This window comes from Cyclopterus lumpus, chromosome 14 (genome assembly GCF_009769545.1).
Source record: "Cyclopterus lumpus isolate fCycLum1 chromosome 14, fCycLum1.pri, whole genome shotgun sequence".
Taxonomy (NCBI): Eukaryota; Metazoa; Chordata; class Actinopteri; order Perciformes; family Cyclopteridae; genus Cyclopterus; species Cyclopterus lumpus.
Window position 1 is genome coordinate 6,952,715 of NC_046979.1, and position 22,996 is coordinate 6,975,710.

General features: G+C 42.3%; 3 protein-coding genes across 3 annotated transcripts; 2 read left to right on the top strand and 1 right to left on the bottom strand.

Annotated features, from left to right (window-relative positions):
- Window positions 1–412: 412 nt before the first annotated feature.
- LOC117743136 (microfibrillar-associated protein 3-like) lies at window positions 413–3,715 on the bottom strand. The gene is made up of 3 exons (XM_034550926.1): window positions 3,558–3,715; window positions 2,632–2,914; window positions 413–2,392 (listed from the first exon to the last, which is right to left on the bottom strand). The coding sequence occupies exons 2-3, from the start codon at window positions 2,867–2,869 to the stop codon at window positions 1,704–1,706; spliced, it is 927 nt and encodes a 308-aa protein (XP_034406817.1). The 5' UTR covers window positions 2,870–2,914; window positions 3,558–3,715; the 3' UTR covers window positions 413–1,703.
- Window positions 3,716–4,424: 709 nt separating this feature from the next.
- Window positions 4,425–16,214, top strand: fam114a2 (family with sequence similarity 114 member A2). The gene is made up of 14 exons (XM_034549810.1): window positions 4,425–4,657; window positions 5,326–5,567; window positions 6,059–6,158; window positions 6,482–6,583; window positions 6,736–6,839; window positions 7,353–7,487; window positions 12,158–12,322; window positions 12,433–12,556; window positions 12,655–12,740; window positions 13,256–13,366; window positions 13,683–13,807; window positions 13,918–13,990; window positions 14,371–14,424; window positions 14,756–16,214. The coding sequence occupies exons 2-14, from the start codon at window positions 5,346–5,348 to the stop codon at window positions 14,855–14,857; spliced, it is 1,503 nt and encodes a 500-aa protein (XP_034405701.1). The 5' UTR covers window positions 4,425–4,657; window positions 5,326–5,345; the 3' UTR covers window positions 14,858–16,214.
- An 810-nt stretch (window positions 16,215–17,024) lies between these two features.
- Window positions 17,025–21,843, top strand: cnot8 (CCR4-NOT transcription complex, subunit 8). The gene is made up of 7 exons (XM_034549811.1): window positions 17,025–17,158; window positions 18,241–18,454; window positions 18,842–19,035; window positions 19,150–19,311; window positions 19,783–19,927; window positions 20,061–20,171; window positions 20,699–21,843. Exons 2-7 carry the CDS (start codon window positions 18,338–18,340, stop codon window positions 20,825–20,827), a joined length of 858 nt encoding a protein of 285 aa, XP_034405702.1. The 5' UTR covers window positions 17,025–17,158; window positions 18,241–18,337; the 3' UTR covers window positions 20,828–21,843.
- Window positions 21,844–22,996: the final 1,153 nt, after the last annotated feature.

The window sequence follows — 22,996 nt, forward strand, 5'->3', positions numbered from 1 at the left end:
GGGATGGGACTGTCACTTTTGCCATCTTGAAAGAATTTTCATATTTTTTTGTTTATTTCTCCCAGAACAGAGTACTTTGGATCAAGTTATGACACTGTGTACATCAAGAACATTACAGTGAATATTCTAGCTTTACTCATCTTTTGTCTTAAGTTAGAGAAATGGTCCACATCTACGGATGTTCAAACTGTACTCGGTACTCCAACCAAGTATGTCCCAGAAACCTGAGCTTAAAGTTCATCTCTCACCTTCCTCTTTAACAATCATATCAAGTGCTGATTAACAGCAGTTCAAATCCAGAAGTGGTTCAGTCGTGAATGCGCCAAAGTTATGGCTGATTATTGCCCTACAGCTCCACCTAGTGGCTCATTACCGTTGTTTCCTGAAATGGTAGAAGCCACCACCAGAAAAACACATTTGCATGTTTTTTATTGTATTTATTTAGTTATCGCCTCTTAAAGGTTGTTGCTTTTGGTGCTCGCGTATGATCTTAAACAGTCAGCTATGACATTCTAACATTTACTGCAACAAAAAGTTTCACCAAAGTCGTCCAGTTCCACAACTTTCTCAGTTAACACATCTTGCATGACTTTTCTTACATACATCTCCCCGAGACTGCGTAAAGAAGCTGTATATCCATGTTTCTCAACACTTTTTGGCATTCGATTTGGTTTTTAGGTTCTAAAAGAAAACTCCTCATAGCCACAGATAAACAAGTACAATGGGATGTTATAAAGTGCTCAAACGCAAAACAAAACACATAAGATCGTTATTTTATATATATTTTATTGTAATGTTAAACACTATTTTCTTTGTTTTTAAGCCTTGTGACCCCATTTAGAAACAGTGCTGTTGTGATGGACGCACTGACATTAGACACCTCACCCTGCTTATGGACGATCCGTGCACATAGAGAGAATCAATTACAACTTTTCTCCCAAATGAGTCTTTACTTCATGTTCAATGCTCATAAATGTCACTAGAAATACAGAGAGAAAACAATGCGTCAGCTTCATGTCAAAGAAGAAGAAAAAGACTTTGAAAAGAATTCCCAAAGAATCTTCTTTTTTTTATTTTTATGTTTACTTCTTTCCCCCTGGAGAACAAGCTCACCTATAATTATCCGCCATTCTGACGAACAAAATGAGCCGTGGAGATATCAATCGCATCTGTGAAGTGACATGTTTTTGAGGCATTACTTCAAAGCCTCCCCGCTTCTTCCCTGCGAGTGACAGATGACTGACATGAATCGGCGACATGAAAGCAGTCGACACAACGGAACGAGGATATTTCGTGACAACGTTTTGTTCTGCGGAAGCCGACTTGTCAAAGTGAAAAGCAGCAAAATGGTGTCGAGGAAAATCAGCTCTTATACGTCAGCTCCTCCACCAGCTGTGAGCCCGCGGAATGGAAAGTTGAAGGGATCCCCGACCACACAAAACATGAAAACTAAAGATTAAATGTATTCAAGGCAAGAGAAAATAGAATTCTGAACTCTGTTGACGATCGGACTTTGTGATTTTTTTTTTTGTTGCAATTTTGCGACATCGCATGGAAATACTTTCACGCAAGAAGGAAAAGGAGCACGACTTGGTATGTATTTTTGCAATATTTTTGATCGCTGCACCGTAAGCCACTTGCAGTTGAGACATCAGAGGCTGTCTTTCTTCTGACGGGCTTCAGAGTCAGCTTATATGTTGCTTTCATAGGACACTTGTCCGTGAGCCCGGCGCCATCTTCTCGGACACCGTGTGGATGGAAACTTTGACGTCGACGCTTTCGCCGTTCCCTCCGCTCGGCGGCAGCAGCAGCGCCTGGCACCCCTCCTCCTCACTTCTCTCCGCGGAAGGAGGGCCGATAGCTTGTCTGCTCCTGGACACCGAGGGCCCGGCCTGCTCTGCGGGGTGAGGCGGCCCAGTCTCCGCGACCTCCTCCGTGGACACGCGGCAGTTCATGATGAGCGGCGGCAGCGGGACGCTACGAGCCAGGTCCTCCATGTGCCGGGCGAACTCCATGGTCTTGAACTGCGTGACCTTGGCGAGCTCCAGCGTCTTGGCTGATGTGACGATGGGAATGCGCTTGGCGACCTCGAATGCCTTCTGCAGCTTCTCTGCGCCCTCGGTGCGGAAGAAGTCATTGATGGCCTGCTCTGTCTTCTTGAGGTGGCTGCTTACCATGCAGAGGCGCGCCACGTTGAGGATCATGATGATGGTGAAGGTCACCAGGCATACGATGACGTAGTACAGGCCCAGGTCGCTGTCGGTGTGGGCGACGCGAAGCGTCACGGCGTAGCTCTGGGCACCGTCGGTGACGCAGGTGTAGCGGCCGCGGTCCTCAAAGGAGACCGTGGTGATGTTCAGGACGCCCTTCTCCTGAACGTTCCACTTCCCACCTGGAGTCAAAAAGCGCGAGACAACGCAAAGATGCGAGTTGAGAATTGGAAAAGCAGGAAAAAGTCATCATAATCATCTCCTCCAATAAGTTTAGAATGTGTAAAAACATTGACGCTGGCTTGTGACGTACAGGGTTTTTGTACAGGAGTCCCTGTTTTAAACACACCGGTTTCAGAAATAGACACATTAATTTGTGTGTGTATATATATATATATATATATGAATAGCCTTCTCCTACTTGTGTCGTCACCCAGCAGAAGTCCCTTAGAGTTGTACCACTCGATTTCATCGTAGCTTCGGGTCACGTTGCACTCGATCAGCACGCTGGATCCCTCTTTCGCCACAATGGTTCCGCTGGAGGGGACGCCGGACGCCACCGCCTCCGACCCATTCAGAGCTCCGTCTGCTGTCCAGCCGCCGAGCAGCAGGACCACGAGAAGCAGGCGGGGCGGGTGGCGTTTCTGAGGCGGTGACATGTCGAGAGGAGTTGCACCTTCAGCTCACATTTAGATGGGACGAACCTGCAAAATAGAAGAACATGTACGCTCATGGAGGAAAACAGGATGAGGGACGCTTCAGGACATACTATGGTTAATGGATTACTTTAAAATTCAAACCGCATTTTCCGGTATTTTTGTCTTTTTATTTATTTTTTTATTTATATTCTTTGACTATTGTTGACTTATAAACGCCCATGTTTTCATTGTTTGCGTTTGTATCTCTTGGAAAAACATTGATATTTTATTAGCTGAAATATTGTTTGATTTGATCCCTTGACCTTTCAATGACAAATACATTACAGTGTTGTCCCTCAAAAATGAACTAAAAATGATATCCAAAATTAGATAGAAGATAACAGTCAATTAATTAGCCACATAGAAGAAATAAGAATATGTGAACATTTAATTAATTTACAAACTGTGAATAGATTTGGTAATATACAGTGATTCAGTTGGAAATACAAAAATGACATTCTTAGATCTTCAATTGTTGGGCTATATACAGACGACCTGCTTTACTGATCTGCGATTTGAACAGTTGATTTATTAAGCACTGCATGCAAAGCTAATCCGTCGGCATATTGGTGAAGGCCCAAGTAGCACATTTTATTAAAAAAAGACAGCCAACAAAACCCCAAACAGAACCTAAGCCATGGATTCTCACCTGCTCCGACAGCGACCAAACAAACGAAACCGAGGCCAATACTTATGTAACTTCTCTGTTCGAAGATATTCCGTTTCAACTTTATTTTAGTACGTAATGCAGCCTCAGCTTGTTTGAGCAAAACTCAGCTCGGCCCGCTCACTTCCTGGTGAGTGAAGTGTAAGTGAGTGGGCGTGGCTTCTTCTCAATTCTCCCACACAGTTATGCTAAATATATGATGACACTGATGACACATTTTCGTCTTGTGTTGACATTAAATGGTTTTATTTATGTATTTGTATCGAGTTAAATCTATTGAGAATTTAAATAATGTTTCTTTATTTCATTGCCCGCACACAACACATTTGGATTGATGAATGACATTAGACATTTAAAAAAGGTGTATGAAACTGTGAGACGGGCTAGATTTAGAATGTTTTTAATAGTTAAAATGCAAGTTTTTTTGTAGAATGGTCTATGTCTTAACGTTTGAAAATAGACATGAAAGATAATCAAAAAACGTCATATTAGAATCCTTTTATTTCTTGTTATTTATATAGCGGAAGTTTAAATTATTTGACGTCACTGTTCCGGAAGTTGACTGGCAACGGGATAAATCAAGCTACATTAAGTGACATAGAGAAATCCAATAGTATGGCAGGTCTTCCTTCCAAAATAATATTGTAATGCCGCTCACCCTTGAGAAAATTCAAATAACAGGCAAATCTAAAATATCCAACACACATTGCATGTATCCCTAATTGTAAAAGAAAAAATATACTAATGAGCCGTGATGCATCTTGCAATACGATTTCTTTTTCTTAAAAAAAAATACTTTTATTTTGAAAGTGCTCACCGGAACCCCTATTTCTCAATTGTACCATCTGTCGGACCCTGTGAGTGAAAACAAGTTGTGACGTGGCTAATCCGTGGACAAAAAAAAGAACCAGACACCCTGAATCATTAAACTCTTTACTGAGAAACTAAAAGGCGAAACGTCAATGAGGTGAAATAAAGAAGATAAAACCGATATCGTTGTTGATTTTGGGAAGGAAACTGGGCAGCTTAGCCAGCTCGGGTCACGTTGACTGCTAGCGTCAAGACTTTGACAGGGGTAGAAGGTGAGTTTGTAACAGCGTCATGTTGTTTTGTTAACATTAAATTGTGTGTTGATCATCTTTAGAGCAGCGTGTGTTAATTAAATAACATCTAAACGCTCCTCCTCACCATGTTGCGATGTGGTCATTGACGTTAGCTTACTGAAACAACTAACTAGAAACTTACCGTACATTGAGGCGTGCATAGCAATTAGTTAAACTAATGTTGATGTGCATTGATGCCAGTAGAATGTGTTATTAACAGATCTGAATGTATGTGTCGTTATTCTCATAATATCAATTCCTGCATTATAAACATTATAAAATAATAAATTGGGTTCCAGAAAACCAAGACTGGACTTTAAACTAACTCTCCAAGCTGTGCAGATAAACAACAACTAAGTAGTTAACTGCTGTTTCTTGTGTGTTTTGAAATGCATTCTGGGAAATTTCTGATACCACTAGCTTGAAGGAAAGTCAACACCTGGAATAAATACGACAGTTGAGGAATAATTAGATGTATTGTGTTTATTTAGTGATTTGTTCAAGAACTCTCACATCAAACACTTCAAATGTCTTCAGTTAACTTCAATATAAACCAGCTCTGCATTAACTTTATTTGTTTTTCTTGTTCCAAACTCTGTTGGATCATTATCTAATATTTACACCTTCCATCACATTTTCACATTAAGGCATGCCCTAAGACGTAGAGATGTCAGACAGCGAAGCAACAGCCGCGGAGGCTCCAGAGGTGGCAACGGAGATTCAGGATGCCACTCGCGCAGAGACGCCCGACGACGGCTCTTTGCCGTCCGTCCCTGACAACTCGACCGACGTGGCCCCGACGAGGAAAGCCAGGAGGAGACCAGACGTGAAACCTGCGGCCGAAGTTGAGGAGGTGCCAAAAGTAGAGGAGCAGCCGGCTAAGACACTGGTAAGATAAGCCTTGTCTATCCTAGACAAAACTGCTAATTATGTTTTAAAAAGGGAACATCTTCTGTTGCAAAAAAAGTATTCAGACTTCATTGAATAAAGCCTGGTATTGCAGCTCAGAGAGGTACGCAACCAAAAGTAGTGCAATTGTAGTACTTTCGTCTCCTGGGCCCCCATTGATGTCAATTTATGATGTTCTTGACATTCATTAGTATTATTGGACAAACCTGTCTCTCCCAAAAAAACATCTCACTGACCCTCTTGTGACTTCCTGACCTTACACCAGATAGTGCGCTCTCTTGCATCACTATTCAGGTGCTACCAGTGCAATTGTATTCAAGCTGCTGTTTGAACTCACTTACCCCGAGTTCACAAAAGCCATTTCTTTGTTGTCTATTATCCCATTCTTCGCGACCAACGTTTCTTGCTCTCTCTTGTCGTTTGTTTCACCCCCTTTTCCTTCCGCCCTCATCCTTGTGTCCTCTCTCTTAGACGCCGAGTGAGTCCACTGTGTCTCAGGGTGGTTGGGGATACTGGGGCAGCTGGGGCAAATCCATCCTATCCACTGCAACAGCGACTGTGGCCACTGTGGGTGAGTAAGGACCGCATAATACCCCGATTGCAATGTGCGAGGTGGCTAAAACGTTGTCTTTGCTTCGGTTCTGCACCTTCATTTGAAACAAAGCAGCATGCCATGTGACACTGAGTGTTGATCTCAAGCTTTAATAGTTCAGAATGCGGACTTGAAGTAATGGTAACATATTAAATATATTCAACTTACATTTTCAAGGTAAATGCTGGTGGATGTTGTCAACTGTACCAATCAATCAAAGAATAGTCGAAGAAATAATGTGAATGCATTTCTCATTCTCTCTTTTCCATACATTTTTTCTCTTTTCTCCTCTGTCCGTCCAGGCCAAGGTCTCACTCAGGTGATCGAGAAGGCCGAGACGTCGCTGGGTATCCCCAGTCCGACCGAGCTCTCGGCGCAAGTTGAGGAAGAGCAGAAGGAGCCCGGTAAAGCACAGCTGCACGTTGTGTGTCAACGCCGGGTCAACCGGTCCACTCACAATGGGATCGACTCCTCTTTTACACAAATCGTACATTTTGTCCATATTGCGTTGACTTTGTATAACGGCGGGTATTGTGTTTGTGTCCTCGTCCTGCAGCTGAATCCAGCAGCGAGACGGACAGAGCGACGGTCGAGGGATCAGCGGCGGTGGGAGGGGCGATGGGAATGCTGTCGTCGCTCACCAGCGTCGTCCAGAGCACGGTGAGCAGGAATATCCTCTGTTTTATTTCTGTGCCCAGGAAGGATAAAGTAGGAAACCATCTCATGTGAAGCATTGATACTGAATTTACCTGTTACTCTCCACCATTGTTTTCTTATTGTTTTAAGCCAGTTTGCAATTGGTTCTTCTTTTAAGAAGCAGAAGAGTTCAAAAAGCTGTGAGTGCAGTTTTGGTGATTTGTATCTTTTGGGGAAATTGAAGGTTTGAATTTGCTTATGGGGTTTGGTCAAAAACCCATAAGCAAGTTGTATTTCCAAAGCTGACATTTTGGAAATGCGTTCTTACCCGAAAATAAGGACCTTTTGCATATAAATATTTTTTTGAAAATGTCTTTATTTGCCCAATTTGTTGCAGGAAGCGAGCTAGCAACAGCCTTTTAGAAGTTAGTGTGACATTGGCTTAAGCTTCGTAATAACTCATTAATTCAGTCATTAAATACTTTGTCTTTCGTGGTAATCGTTCCAAAGCGCTTCATATTTTCCGTCCACTCACAGGGGAAGACGATGATAACGGGCGGGCTGGATGCTCTGGAGTTCATCGGGAAGAAGACCATGGATGTGATAGCAGAAGGAGATCCCGGCTTTAAGAAGACCAAAAGACTGATGATCAGGAACTCCACTCTGTCTCAGGTGGGCGGCCCGGGGGTCAAACACTCATTTTCAAAGCGCCACATATTCATTTGTGACGAAGACTGGACTGGAATATTTGCGGCCTAGATTTTGACCTTCAGCACCTGTCAAAGATGAGGAGTCAAAGTCAAAGTCAGCTTTATTTGTCATTTCTTCGATGTGCAAACATACAAAGATCTGAAATTGTGTTTCTCCCCTTGTCCAACATAAAGTGATAAAAGTGATAATAATAATAATGATAATAAAGTGCAAAACAGATAACAACAAAGAACATGTAGACAACATTTTAGGCTCTAACGAAAGGTGACACTCAGAGGTATCCTATCCCATATACAAATTCACTATTGCTGACACAAAGTAACTGAAGCATATATACATTATAGTGTTTTAGTGGAAAAGCAGTTTATATAAAAAAAAAATAACACAGCAAACTATTTACATTTATACAAATATGACTCACATGTCATTTGCAGTGTGCCATTCATTGTCCCTATTTGGGAGCAGACACAACATCACATCACACAAGGAGCACTTCAGGGGCGCTTTTTTATGGCACAGTTGGCACCTCAGCCGACCAGCAGTGCTGGACCCACTGATGTGCACTGGCTTGTGATGTGCCCCGTATGGAGCAGGAGGTGGTACGGGTCTGGCTGTGGAGGGAGATCCCACCTCTGCCAGCTGCTCGGCGAGGGTCTCCCTGAACTCCTTCTGGCTCAATGGAATTTCTCTGCGGCCTTTTGTAAGGTCTTTGTGGAGCAGGAAGGCGTTTACAATTGCAATGTCCATGAAATGATAAAAGAATGTTTTATACCACTTCATGGTCTTGTGGATGACTTTATAGTACCCTATCAGGGCATCGGATAGGTCCACTCCACCCATGCACCGGTTGTATTCTTTCACCGCTGGTGGAATTGGGATGTCCTTCACTTCCCAGTGCCCAGCTGCATCCTTTAGTCTCCTTTGGATATAGTCATTTGCATGGGCTGTGTGGATGGTGGAACACATGAGGACATCTTTTGTGTCTCGCCACTGGACAAAGAGGAGGGAGTCCTTCCTGATCCACCTAATGCTGCCACGTGCTGATTTAGAGGTCAGACAGTTCAAATTAGTTTTGGGGAATCCAATTCTGTTCGTGCGGATGGTTCCGCACGCCCAGATCTTCATTTCAAGGAGGTCCCTGAAAAGTGTTGGACTTGAATAAAAATTGTCCACATACAGCTTATAGCCAGTGCCCAGCAACTTGGTGTCAGTGAGCTGCATCACTGAGTCGTAACTGAAACCCTTGCCAGTCTGTCCCTCTATCTTTCCACCATATATAAAAAAATCCCATGTATAACCATTGCGGGAGTCCGCCAGAACAAACTGTTTGAATCCCCAGCGAACAGGCTTGTTCTTCATGTACTGCTTGATCGCAATGCGGGCTTTGGAGGCAACCATCCTCTCATCAATTGAAATGTCTTGGCTGGGGTGACAGTGTGTTCGGCAGGCTTCTCTTATCTCCTCGTAGAGAGGTTTTATTTGGGCCAGTCGATCAAAAGCCGGCGTGCCTCTTAGTTGTTCATTAGCAGCATCCGCCACCAAGCTGCTGAGGTGAAGTGTCCGGCTGATCCGAAGGAACTTCTTTCCCGTCATGATCTTTTTGGGGAGCTGCAAGTACATTTTCCCCCCTCTCCAGTAGTCTGTGAATGCACGCCATTTCACCAGACCAAGGAATACCACCAAAGCCATGAAGGAAAACATGTCCTCCGATGTTATATGAATCCACGGGTTGGAGGGTGTTTTGTGGTGAGCTTCCCCAAACTCATTTGTGTTTTCAACAATTTTTTGGATAATTGTTGATGTAAAAAACAGCTGGAACAGCTGCAGGACTGCGTATTTCACAGTCAAAATGAGTTGGGGTCCTGGTTCCCGTTTTGGTCTGAAGGTGGGCTGTGGTGGTGAAATGTCTGGAACATCTACATCATTCCATTCTTCATCAGGTCTGCCAGTTGACGACCCGGCTTGATTGTTGCTGCTTCTCCCTCTCCCCCTCGTCCTCCCCCCACGTCCTCTGCCTCTCGGTGTTCTCCTGCTGGCAGAACTTCTTTGGGGAGTTGGGGTATGAGGCTCCTCTTCCGATATACTTTCAACCACTAAGTGGCGCTTGCTGACTGGGCACGAAGTACCCGGCTCCCAATCTGAGTCAGATGATGGCCTATTATGGAAATTAAAGAAATAACAGTTAGTTATTTACAAAACTAGACAAAACTTTTCCATCTTTCCTCACAATGAAACAGAGGGGGGACGTCACAAGTACACACCACTCCCAGACTTGCAGTAACACCTAAAATGTGTATTTATAATTCAAACTAAAGCTTATTTATGTGAAAATACTATAATAATATATATATTACAATATTACTACAACATATAATAATAATAATACTACAATAATAAAATACCTGTCGAAAATAATGTCTCCTTCCAGAAATATTTCCCTTATGTCAAAATACTATAATAATATATAATATATATATACTATATATATATAGTATATATTATATATTATAATAATAATGATTATTAATAATCATTATTATTATTAGTCTACAATATTACTACAACATATAATAATACGAAAATAATAAAACACTTACTTGTCGAGAATAATGTCTCCTCCCTCCAGAAACATTTCCTCTTCCTCGGAGTCAAAAGACATTTCGGTGTCGACCTCGGAGATTTCATCCCCAGAGTTGCCAGAGACACACTTCCATTGCCTCTTTCTGTTTAGCCATTCTGTTGCTTCTTCCAAACACTCAGAAACTAACTACTTATTTTACGCACGGACGCACGGACCCACCCAAGAGTCAGTTTATCATTACGCAGTGAAATTCCCTGGTCTTTTACTCTACCTGACCATGTCATTTACATATCGTTGTTTTCCTCTTTTCATCGGCTATTCGAATCCAGCGTCATTCGACAAATCCGCCTCTGTGCGAGCGCACAGTACACGAAAGAAGAGGGTCGTCCACTTTCCTTCAACGCTGACTCCGCTTGGCTAATGTGGGCTGAGAAGACGAAATGTTGCTCCGATTGGTTGAAGTGGGGTGTCATTCAAAAGGTTAGAGTCCAACGAACAGTTTGATATCCGGCTTGTAAATGTGAGCGGCAGAGAACGGCTCTTTACAGCTACTTTTCTGAAATATTTTATCATATCTGCCGGCTGATTTGAAATGATGCAATGCCAGTTTGTGGATATTTATCGATGTAATCACGTGTTTTGGACAACATCTTTTACTGAATTTACGACGTATCAAGACCGTTTTTATTGGAATGTGATGACCTGTGGCTCAAAACGAAGCCTTGATTTTAAAAACGTTTGTTTGTTTGTTGTTGTCTGACAAAAACGTTGACTGTAGCTGCTGTGGTGGTCCGATCTTGATAGTTAGAATCACAAGAATCGTAGGTTTCCAGAACATACGACACTAGTACCTAACTATAAATAGATGGACAGTGAACGGTACGATCTCCAGCGCACAGGTGTAGTCTAATACTAATATTAATGCCATTTGTTAAGTGTTGAAAAAGCTGGGCAGGAACATGCTGGAAATAGGGAACCATACAGATGTTTTATTTATTACAATTATAGATAAATATACCGAGGTGTTGTTGCCGACACGTACTGCTTGTGGCCTCTCACTGAGGAAGTCCAGCAGCCAGTTACACAGTGAGGTGTTGAGCCCCAGCTGGTCAAGTTTGCAGATCAGACCGGACAGGCACAGGACCTGATCGTGGGGAGGGGGCAGAGTCATGCATGGACGTGTGCCGTTTTGTGCTTCAAACCGTGCAACGAAGCTGTTGAGGTCATTTAACAGAGAGATGTTGTTGTCGCAGGTCTGTGGCTTGGGTTTGTAATCCGTAATGGTCTGAATGCCCTGCCACAGGCTCCGTGTATCTCTGCTGTCTTTGAAGTGCAAGGTTATCTTATTTGTGTAGTCCTGTTTTGCTTTCCTGAGGCCGTGGGACAGGTTGGCTCTCGCTCTTCTCAGGCCAGTTTCATCCCCGGCTCTGAAGGCCTTGTTTCTGGCCCTCAGCAGCCGATGGACTTGCCCTGTCAGCCATGGCTTCTGGTAAGCCCGAGTGGTGATGGTCTTTATACGGGTCACATCATCCATGCACTTACTGATGTAGGAAGTAAACGTGTCTGTGTACTCCTCAATGTCTGTGTGGTTGTTGTATGTGGCTGCCTGCTTAAACATACCCCAGTCTGTTGAGTCAAAGCAGTCTTGGAGAGCAGAGAAGGCCCCCTCTGGCCACACCCGGACCTGCTTCAGAACCGGTCTAGAGACTTTCACTCTGGGTCTGTAAGCTGGCATTAGCATGACGGTGATGTGGTCAGAGAGTCCAATGTGGGGTAGGGGGGAGGCCTTGTACGCTCCTTTGTGGTTAGTGTAGACCAGGTCCAAGATGTTCTCCTCTTGTTGGGAAGTCAACGTGCTGATCTAGTTTCGGAAGGACAGTTTTGAGGTTTGCATGGTTGAAATTACCAGCGAGGATGGTGGGGGAGGAGGTACAGGAGAGACGAGACGTCATCCTGTCTAAATACAATACACTTCAGTTGTCTCACTCCGGGGTTTTACTGCCGGCTGTCTTTGACAGGGAGCTGACGTCTTCTCAACTCTGTCTCGTAGGTGTTGAGGGAGGCGAAGGAGCGAGAGGAGCTGCAGACAGCGGAAAAAGAGTTCTCCGATTCAGAGTACAAGGCAGTCGCTCACTACGGGATGCTGTTTGATGAGTTTCAGGGTCTGTCGCACCTCGAGGCGCTGGAGATTCTGTCTCGGGAGAGTGAGTCTAAGGTACGGAGACACCCACAAAGACATGCCGATACATTGTTTTCACGTCTCATATTTCAATTTGATCTGATAGTGTGTGTGTGTGTGTGTGTGTGTGTGTGTGTGTGTGTTAGGTGAAGTCGGTGCTGACCACGCTATCGGGCGAGGAGCTGGTTCAGCTCAGAGGGGAGCTGAATCTGATCAGGGACTCCTTCTCACTGGTGGAGTTTGATGACGAGGAAGTGGACGAGAAGAAAGGTAACGCATCCCTGTGAAAGTGTATGTGCAACGTAAATGTCTGAAGTGATGTAAACGCCTGGAAAAATCTTTATTCATTTACTTTTTTCTAATTCCAGACGAAGACGGCTCTGAGTTTGAGAAGGAGTTAGTGGAGGCCTTGGAAGGTCTCGGTGTCCCTGCCACAGCTGACAAACTCAGCAAGGTACCAACGACACAGTGCTGTGTTTTGTGAGGTTCCAATTTGTCCTGTTGTTGTTGTTGTTGTTGTTGTTGTTGTTGTTGTTGTTGCGGTGGTACCAAATAACTATGTGGCTAAGGCTGGGCCATGTGGCCAAAATCTTCTATCACCACATCGGTCATTATGTAACTCGGTAACAATACATATCATGATATAGCAAGTTTTCTTTCTGGTTATTCAATGGACCGTCCTTATGTGGTTTTGTGTACGCTTGTGTGAATTAATTTCACTAAGAGCTTTAGTGCACAATAATCATCAGTAATTTAAGTTGGTATGTGCTGGTTCTTATCAATTGTGTAGTATTGTGTAAATTCTCACATTTAATTATCGCCCAGTCCTGCGTATGGCATTCAAATTCAGTCAAATATAATGTCGCCATTTAATCATTAGATTGTGACCTTCCTGTTTGTTTGTTTGTTTGTTTTTTTGTTTGTTTGGTTTTGTGCGATTTTAATACCATGATCTCTGACCTGCAACAGGCCTGCAGGAGCACCTGCAGCCAGATCACTGACATGAGCAAACCAGCGACGGAGGAGGAGGAGGAGGAGGAGGAGAGCGAGGAAGAAGCAAAGAAAACACCTTCTGTGGAGGTATGCCACCGATATCGTCAGTATTAAAACTTTGTGGAAGTGACACGATGTCCCAGTGCACGAGGTCTTCAAATCTCTTAGTTTGTCCGACCAGCAGTCCAAAACCCAAAGATATTAAATGTACAATAATATAAAATAAGAAAGCAGCTAATTCTGGCGCCTTGACAGATTTCTTTTTCGTATTATAACGTGATAAATTAATAAGTGACATTTGCTTTGGCACTACACATTTGAATGTTTCTGTGGGATGTTTCAGTCCACACAGCTTCCTCTGCTTGTGTGTGTGTGTGTATGTGTGTGTGTGTGATTCCACCAGGAGGTTCATGCCGCAGCCATCAGGAGTCTGGCGGAGCTGACGGCTCGATCCATCGAGCTTTTCCACAAACTGGCTGAGATGACCCTCTTCACCAGCGGCAGCACGAAGGCCAGCGTTCTGTCACAGTAAGGCGGCGTGGGGGGGGGTTCTTTCTTCTGAAGGGTGTGTGAATTATGATTAATCCATGCTGAAATCTAACACCTGTATTGTTTTTTTTCACGCCGTCTGTCCTCAGGTTAACTGTCGTCCTGTGTAAAGAGCTCTCGCTACTTTCCAAGAGGTTCACCTCCTGCCTAGCAACAGCCGGGGTGAGTGTGATTACACTAACCGGACTAACAGTCTGGTTTCACATTTAGATATTTCATTGATGCATAATGTGAAAGGAGAACAGACATGACTGACAAGCCTCTCCTGCTTCAATTGAGTCAAATCCCCCAACATACCGGACCTTTTATGAAGTCACCACCTGTCGCATCGTCTGAATTAGTTTGATTAAGAGTTCACAGGGATGCGTTTGGTCATCTTTACCTCATTTGATCCTTGTGTTTGTTTTCACAATACGTTGAAATGCCAATACTTATTTTTTCACAGAACTCCTGCTGCTCTTTGCACCCCTCGGGATTTTTGTATTTTCCAAAACTGGGCTGAGCTGTAATTGGATCTGAACGTTCTGTTTGTTTTTTTTCAGTCAAACGAGAAGGGAGACGTCCTCAACCCGCTGATAACCGGAGTCTTTTTAGAGGTCTGTTTCACGGCACTGCATCGCTCTGTTCACTGTTCCAGTTTTATCTGTATATCCATTGCCTGTACAATGGGTCAGTCTCTCCTTGAAACGCTTCCACCGTTTTATTGATTTCACCTCTAGTATCTAGCTCTTGAATCTTTGATCCGTATACCTGCATGTGCTTCTTTACCCGATTTTAGAGCGCAAAACACAAGATTGGTTATTGTAGCGCCACAATTCTGTATTTCATGGTAAAACACTGAAAATGTGTGAATAATTGCGAAGCAAAAATAAAAACGAGCATTTCAGAATGATACTGAACTGCGTTTTGAATCCTCTGTCCTTGCAGGCATCCAACAGTGCGTCGTACATCCAGGACGCTTTCCAGCTGCTGATGCCCATCCTGGAGATCTCCCACATCCAGAGGAGAGCTGAATCCACAGAGCAGTGACGTGTGTGTGTGTGTGTGTGTGTGTGTGTGTGTGTGTGTGTGTGTGTGTGTGTGTGTGTGTGTGTGTGTGTGTGTGTGTGTGTGTGTGTGTGTGTGTGTGTGTGTGTGTGTGTGTGTGTGTGTGTGTGTGTGTGTGTGTGTGTGTGTGTGTGTGTGTGTGTGTGTGTGTGTGTGTGTGTGTGTGTGTGTGTGTGTGTGTGTGTGTGTGTGTGTGTGTGTGTGTGAGAATCGTCTGCGTCAGCTCTTTTCTATGGCTGGTGTTCACACTCAGGAGAAAGAAAACAGTGTTAACATGTGTGTATTGCTGTTTTAATTATTGAGCCCAGTAGACTCATTACAAGTAGAGCATTGAAGAGGTCTGGATCGACCAGCGAAGGCGAACCAATGCAATTGTGTTAAACGGGGAAGCAACTTCTTGTTCTTCCTTTTTATTCCAACGTGTACACTATTTCCCTCTGACAGCACGAGGTCACCTTAGCTTCAACATCTCTTAATTTTAATCGTCGTAATTTGTTTTTAGAAAAAGGTGCGTCTCGTGATAAATAGTACGATTTGTTGTTATTATTATTTTTCTCTCTACTGCACAGAGATAATCTGTCTTTTATGCATACATGTGTTCCCCAATGTACAGAGCATTGTTCTTTTAGTTTTTGCCAACTTTAGCATCGTCCTCCAATCGTGAGCAAGCTGGCCGTAGTTGGTTTACAGCACCGTGGATCTAATGACGTCCGTTTGGAGAGGGGAAGACGGTTTACTGCCATGCTTGCATTTTTGACTCTCCTGCTTTCTTTTGCCCCTGACTGTACAACAATATATCTGCTTGAAATAAGTATTTCCTGTCATATCCTTGCATGTTTTTCGAGGCTCTCCGTATTCACATCACTTCCCAGCTGCCTTGTTTTCACTTCAGCCGTACGGTCTATTTGAGACATGACACTAATTACCGTTTTATTGCTGAGAAATAAATAAAGTCTCACATTTTGACCTCATGGAATTGAAAAGCACACACAGAAAACATATTATAATAATCAGACTGCAACACAGCTTTTTGATAATACAGCTCTGTTTTCTCTCTATTGACCACACTTGTAAATGTACAATGTCCAGTTAGAGAGAAATATGCAAACATACACGTTTTAGATTTCATCCATTTCTAGCTCCCTTTTTATTGCTATGAACGTCATAATTCATGAGGCTTCAGGAGTTCATTAACCCCCCCAAAGGAACGTCTTATCTGAGCTTCCGTTCTATGATGCTGAAATGCTGTGTGCGTGTGTTGTGTCAAGCAATATACTTTACTGTACATCAAGTATTGAAGATGGTTTACAAATAAATTGGCTTTCATATTGGCCTGTGATTTGTGTGTGAGTGTAAATGACAGATTTAGTTTTATTGTGTATTGGAAATACATTTTCAAATAATTTGCTAGGATAATGGGTTAAAGTCCTGTGTGTTGATGGTTCAGTGTGGTTTCCTGGTTTGGACCCAGTGGTTCCAATAAAGAGAGATCTTAAGGCCTACAGCAAACAATGATATCTTAGTGTGCGTGTGTACAACATTCCTGTTTGATCCAATGCCGACTGCGAGCCGGGTTTTCGTTGATGCTCTTGTGGTTGAATGAGAGCAGATCTTTCCAGCCAGGTTCCAAAATCTGAAGCCAGAAGACTGGATGCTTTTTTATGACGACAATCACATTTGGGTGTAATGTCCATGTTTGTAATGTCCATGTTTCCATGTCATGGTGTATATAATATGCCATTATGTATGTATGTTTTGTTTGTTTGTTTGTTTCTCAATCCATAGACTTTATTGCAGGCAGGTTGCGTCAGAACTATTTATTTTACATGTATCAAAGGCAAAAGCACCAATATGATTTAAAAAAAGACCCCTAAAAGAATTATACTATTATATTATGGTATTATTCTAGTGATAGCTTTTTTCTAGTTGGTCAATATGAAGCCTATTGCATAACCTCTACTGTTGGATAGTTGAATCTCTTTTTTTGTACTTCTATTTTTTAAATAAAAAAAATCTTAATTTCTAACAATAATAATTTGCAAAAGAAACAACTAACTATGGTTCTCAAACAAAAATGTAATTTCCCTCTGAAATGTAATTTTGTATTTGCCCGTTGCGCCTCACACATCTTCGCGTCATTACGCCACCCATGCAGTAGGTGGCGGTGTGCTCGTGCGCCGTCTAGAAGAAGATGTAGAATAGGAAGAAAACGAAGAAGAAGAACAACAGAAGCGCTATCAACTATTTAGCTAGCTTGTTAGGTTACGTCGAGGAAATTCTGAGGTAAACCTGTTTTTCTTTTTCATTAGCACTTAGTACTTTCCGACCGCGATACGATGCAGCACAGTGCGCGCAGCAGCTGTGGCCTATCGAGGCGTGTAAAAGCAGAGCCGGTTCATTTATCCTCTGCTCCGGTGTTGTTAGCTCTCCCGGTAACGCGAGGATTAGCTTGTACGCGTTAGCCGTTCGTGCTAAGTACGGCGCCAGCGTCGTTAGTTTGCAGCGATATTACCTAAAAAATGAGCTGTAATTAAAACCTAAACATTATCAACCTTTTCCAAAGACTTCAAGATAAACGGGACGCTTTCTTGTATTATCCTGGTGTTATGTTGTTAGATATCTGTCGGATAATCGGATAAGTATAAACAACTAACTGCTAGCTAACTTATATAATGTTAATTCAACTTAATGTCACGGTAGCATAAAGGTCGTTCATTTAAAAATGAAATCCCATTCCATAACTGTTGGCGATGAGTTGCATCAAACAAATGTTGTCATTGCAGTTAACTAATGAAGAGAAAATGCCGCTTAAATCCAACCAGTTAGTGGTTGTATATTAAAACCTCACAGCATGGCACGATACTGTGTATTCTAATCAGTACCTCTGTTTAACGGTGTCAACAAAGGGTGACCATTATACCCTTCATTATGGTATGTTTGATTGCAGGGCACGCTGCTGTATTGTGCATTAGTTTTAACCAGTTGGTTTACTGAACTGTAACGACTACTGTAACTACTCGCGATACATGCAAACATGGCTTCATGAAAGTTTCATTCAAAACATAAAGCATTTTAATTTACTGCAGCTCTTATTCTGCAGCTAAAAAACACAAGTCAGTTGAAATATTAAAATCGTATTTAGTTGCTTCAAAAAAATATCATTTGATTTCTCAGATGTTGTTGTTTATATATAGTTATTTTAATATATTTTGTGTGCATTAATGTATGCATTATTATCAATTGTAACAGCAGTAGTGGTACCATCAATCTACAAGCATGATCCTTGTTTATCTGATGCTGTTGTAATACCACCATTGAAGTGCAATTTAAATTTTTTATATTTCCGTTTTATCCTTTTTTCCTAGAGGTGTCTGCCTTCGTCACTCTGCCTCCCCTTCGCCCCCTTCACAAGGTTGCAGGATTGTTGGGGTTTTAGCTTTTTTTGTTTCCTGACCCGCCAACATGCCAGCCGCACTTACGGATTCCAGTCAGATAATCTGTGAAGTCTGGGCGAGCAATGTGGAGGAGGAAATGAGGAAGATCCGACAAATTATTCAAAGCTACAATTTCATTGCCATGGTAAGAGACATCGTATCGCCTTAAACAACCGTACAGATCACGCAACGGCTAAGTAGTTACACGTTTTGTGCTATTTTTCAGCATGAGGAAAACAGTTTTCAACTTTACGTTACAAAGTCAAGGTACAATATATCATGAAATATGTCATAACAAAATGATTGTTTACTATGTCATAAAAATGTCATTACAGAAAGTCAAATGACCAATTTGCTTCTTTTTTTTTAAATAACTCAAAATAATTTTTCAGCTAATCTGTAATCTATACTACACAACTGGAGTGAGTCCCCTGCAGTAGATGAGCCTTGACCGCCACATACTGATGAGACGTGGCCGTATAGGAATATTATAGTGTGGAGCTTTCTGTTCACGTCTTTTCTATTTCATCAGGACACAGAATTCCCCGGAGTGGTTGTCCGGCCCATCGGCGAGTTTCGAAGCACAGTAGACTACCAGTACCAGCTGCTGAGATGTAACGTCGACCTCCTGAAGATTATCCAGCTCGGCCTCACGTTCATGAACGAGGATGGAGACTACCCTCTTGGCACGACGACGTGGCAGTTCAACTTCAAGTTCAACCTCACGTATGCGGACCGCCTTCTAGCACTTTCTAGTCTGATCGGCCCTGACTTCATGGTTGAGCTTGGTGATGATGGCGCTGTCTGAACGGTTGTCTGTTTTTCTTTTGCTCCTCACAGAGAAGACATGTACTCACAGGACTCCATAGACCTACTCCAGAACTCTGGGCTCCAGTTTAAGAAACACGAAGAAGAGGGAATTGAGACACTCTATTTCGCTGAGCTCCTCATGACGTCTGGTCTGGTGCTGTGTGAAAACACCAAGTGGCTCTCCTTCCACAGGTCAGTGGTGTGCTCTCACTCACTGTTCGATCGGTAAAAAGAGATATCATGCTTGTCTTCGTTTAAAATGAACACCTGCGTCTTTGAAGATCCTTCTTGTTTTTATACCAAGAAACCACATTTATTAAAAAAGAATGTCTCCATAATTATTTATGTTACTTAAAACAAAATGTGTTTATTACATCCTCTTCATTTTTACCAAAACCCAAAGGAGGGAAGATTCTCACGGCCCACAGTGTTTGTTTATTTGAGAAAGTTTGTGCTTTTTGGGGTAACAAGCCATGGCAGCATTATTCTCAAAGAAAACTAAACCTGCGCCAGAAAGGCCACCTTTTGGATTTGATTATGTTCTACTCTGGACCGGCTGCTGGGTCAACAACTCGTAGTGGTACAATCCTGTTTAGCCGACCCTAAACACCAGTGTGATCCCGTCCCCCCGTCACCCTAATCCCTGTACTCTATATTTCTCAGTGGCTATGACTTTGGCTACCTGGTGAAGCTCCTGACAGACACACGGCTCCCCGAAGAGGAACACGACTTCTTCCAGATCCTCAACCTCTTCTTCCCCGCGATCTACGACGTCAAATACTTGATGAAGAGCTGCAAGAACCTAAAGGTATGCACAATACAGACGGGGGCTCATCGGTGTGTTCTCCTCCACTTGTACATAGGAGGCTAAATTTGTCACATCATGTCAAAACAAGCCTTTAGCAATCTCACTTAAGTGTTTTGGACTTGTGTGCGTGCAGGGAGGGCTCCAGGAAGTAGCGGACCAGCTGGAGCTGAAGCGGATCGGGCGGCAGCATCAGGCTGGATCCGACTCGCTTCTCACCGGCATGGCGTTCTTCAGGATGAAAGAGGTACCGTCACACGCATATCCAGAGGTGTTGTTTTTATTTTTATAGTGTAGCTGATTTGTAGGATAGTCGGTGTCATTGCATTTTCAGACAATTCTTCTTTTAACTTTTTATTACCAGAACATGTTTTACTGCCCCTCGCTTTGTTTACTGTAATCTGTGCTGAAGGATGCCCACTGGAAGTATTTATTTATGAATGAATATATTTACAGATGCCATGCCATTTCTTTACCCCCTTCCCCAATCACAGTTAATGTATTAGACCTTTCCCCTGGGCATTACTGGCTTATCCCGTCATGCTCCTCGCTAGAGATTCAAATGAACGGGAGCAAGCTGCTTCGCTCGGCTCGCTGCTTCCTGTTTTTTTTTTTTACCCAAACTAGTCACATGTCCCACTCTTAATTTCCTGGTTTTAAACACAAAAGCACATCCCATCAATGAAGTGATTTTGTGGCACATGTAAATGTACAGCATGTGAGAATAGAAGGGTGTTAATCGATGATCTTTTATTATTTATTTTTTCTGTTCAGCTTTTCTTCGAAGACAACATTGACGACGCAAAGTATTGTGGGAGATTGTACGGCCTGGGCTCAGGCTCCACCCAACCCCAGAACGGCATCTCCGGCTCGGGCCAGGAGGAAACGAACAACAAGCACTGACTGTGCGCTCACAATCTTCAAGTGGAATACGCACTTGTTTTAAAACCCAACCAGCAGATTCCCCCCTTTGATCTCCCTCAACACTCGACCGCTGAACAAGACTAAACAAAATATATATATATATATATATATATATATATATATTTCTTTAAATTTTCCTTCCTGGGTGACTGTAAAATGGACTCACAGTGACATAGGATCCGTCACTGGCTCAGTCTTTTTTTTAAAGTCGCTTTTACTGAGTATACGGTCGTATATCCAGAACTCTTTTTTCTTTTCTTTTTTTTCCTTTTTTTTTTCAGCAGCATTAGTGGCCCCCCTTCTTTCACAGCATGGGACCAGCCCCTGTATCATACTGTGATTTCAGACCAAACTTTGCCAAAAACAGTCGGATTCTTCAGTTCAGACTATCCTCCTCATCAGTGGGATTTTGTCTCTTGTTGCAGGGATTTCATTTTTTTTAAGTTAATGTTGGAAGGGCCTGTAAATTACAATGTATAATTTTGATGAAAATAAAAAAAGTGTTTTAGCTCTTTTCCACTTTGAGAAACTTTTAACGGCGGGCGTCGAGGTGTATAACTGTGCTTGGTTATGCATGTGTTTCAATGGGCAAACTACTGTCGTTCTGTACATCCACCAAACCAAACTGTCCACGGTCAGGTTGACAGATGTTGTGGTTACTGTTGTTTTTACATTCTACATTGTTTTAAACAGTTGTATATTAAATTGTTTTGTATTTTGAATGTAATCCTTTTAAGTATTTTATCTTTTTATTTTTTTTTACACACCTACACAGTTTTTAATGCTTCTGTTCGAAAGGGTTTATTTCGAGTCATTAGAAACTCTCATCTGGAATTTTGTGTTGCGGTAGATTAAAAATATTAGTCGAAAATTATGTGGAGAGTTGCCTGAAAATATGCATGATAAAAGGTAATTTCTGTCAAATCTGACGGCAATCAATTATTTAGCCTTTTCTGGATGTCAACTCAAACATAAAACATTCTGTCTGAACAGCATTTTGTAATTACTTTTTTATTCAACAAATAGCTGTACAGTGGGCGTGCTTCTGTCAGAGGGAAAGAGAGAGAACGTAGAACAACTTAACTGTCCATAGGTGTTGACCATTAGGTGACATCTGTAAGCAGATTGGTTTTTCCTTTATTTTTTTTTACATTTATGGTTCACGGTTATACTAACTATAAACAATTGATGAAGAATACAAAGATGCTTGTGAAATTCAGCAGGGTGTTTCAGTTCAAGTTAAACACCTGCACGTGTTTTGTGTTTCCAAGATCTCAAATTGTGACTATCAACAACATCATTCTGACATTTTTCGTGACTTGATCCTGAAATCTAAATCTATCAAATGGAAATCTGAATGTATGTTAAAAAATGCTAAACTAGATTCAGGGATTCAGAAAAAACAACTTATTTTAGATTTAGACTTGTTTGTTTGTCATTTTAACCGTAAAAAATACAGCTGAATAGAATGATATTGTGTTGCTCACAGACCCAGGGAATAAAAATAACAGAGCATAAAAACTAAAACTTTAAAATGTACAGGGTCTCAGTGGGTTCAATCTGAATTTAAAGAACTTAACATAAAATGCATTGTGTGGAGTTGTATGAACAAAACTTGATCAGAGCAGGGAAATGCATCACCTCAAACACACACTGGAGGCCAGTGGGGTTCCTTCAGTTTGGTTTAGTGTGTGCAGAACGCAGTGTGTGCTGTGCAACCTTTAGTCCGGGTTCCACTGTTATATTGAGACGGTAACAAGTGCGTAAGCAATTATTCTTCAAATGCATTTTGGGGCTTTTGTTCCACATCAGAATAAGAGGCAGAACGTTTTTCATGCAACCAGTCAGCATTTTGTTTGTTTACAACACAAACAGATTTATATGTAAAAACGACAATGTGTGTAGTGACAATGTAACAAGAAACGGCGTGTTCATTAAGAAGGCTTTAGAGGTTTCACCCTGCTTCCAAGGCTTCAAGCTGAGTCCAAAATCAGCTTGGCTAATTATGTCTCAACTCCAGCTCCATACAGAAATAGTGAAACATTTTTGGGAAATTGTTATATTAATACCAATAAATGTGAAACAGCACAAGTCCAAGAGAGTAAACTCTGCCTTCCAGCACCTCCGTTGGTCACTAGTTAGCACGTT

Coding starts and splice junctions, on each gene's coding strand:
- LOC117743136 (XM_034550926.1), bottom strand. CDS start 2,869: ATGTCACCGCCTCAGAAACGCCACCCGCCCCGCCTGCTTCTCGTGGTC. Junction 2,393..2,631: donor TCTGCTGGGTGACGACACAA/GTAGGAGAAGGC, acceptor TTTTGACTCCAG/GTGGGAAGTGGAACGTTCAG.
- fam114a2 (XM_034549810.1), top strand. CDS start 5,346: ATGTCAGACAGCGAAGCAACAGCCGCGGAGGCTCCAGAGGTGGCAACG. Junction 6,159..6,481: donor AGCGACTGTGGCCACTGTGG/GTGAGTAAGGAC, acceptor CTGTCCGTCCAG/GCCAAGGTCTCACTCAGGTG. Junction 6,840..7,352: donor CCAGCGTCGTCCAGAGCACG/GTGAGCAGGAAT, acceptor GTCCACTCACAG/GGGAAGACGATGATAACGGG.
- cnot8 (XM_034549811.1), top strand. CDS start 18,338: ATGCCAGCCGCACTTACGGATTCCAGTCAGATAATCTGTGAAGTCTGG. Junction 18,455..18,841: donor GCTACAATTTCATTGCCATG/GTAAGAGACATC, acceptor CTATTTCATCAG/GACACAGAATTCCCCGGAGT. Junction 20,172..20,698: donor CGTTCTTCAGGATGAAAGAG/GTACCGTCACAC, acceptor TTTTCTGTTCAG/CTTTTCTTCGAAGACAACAT.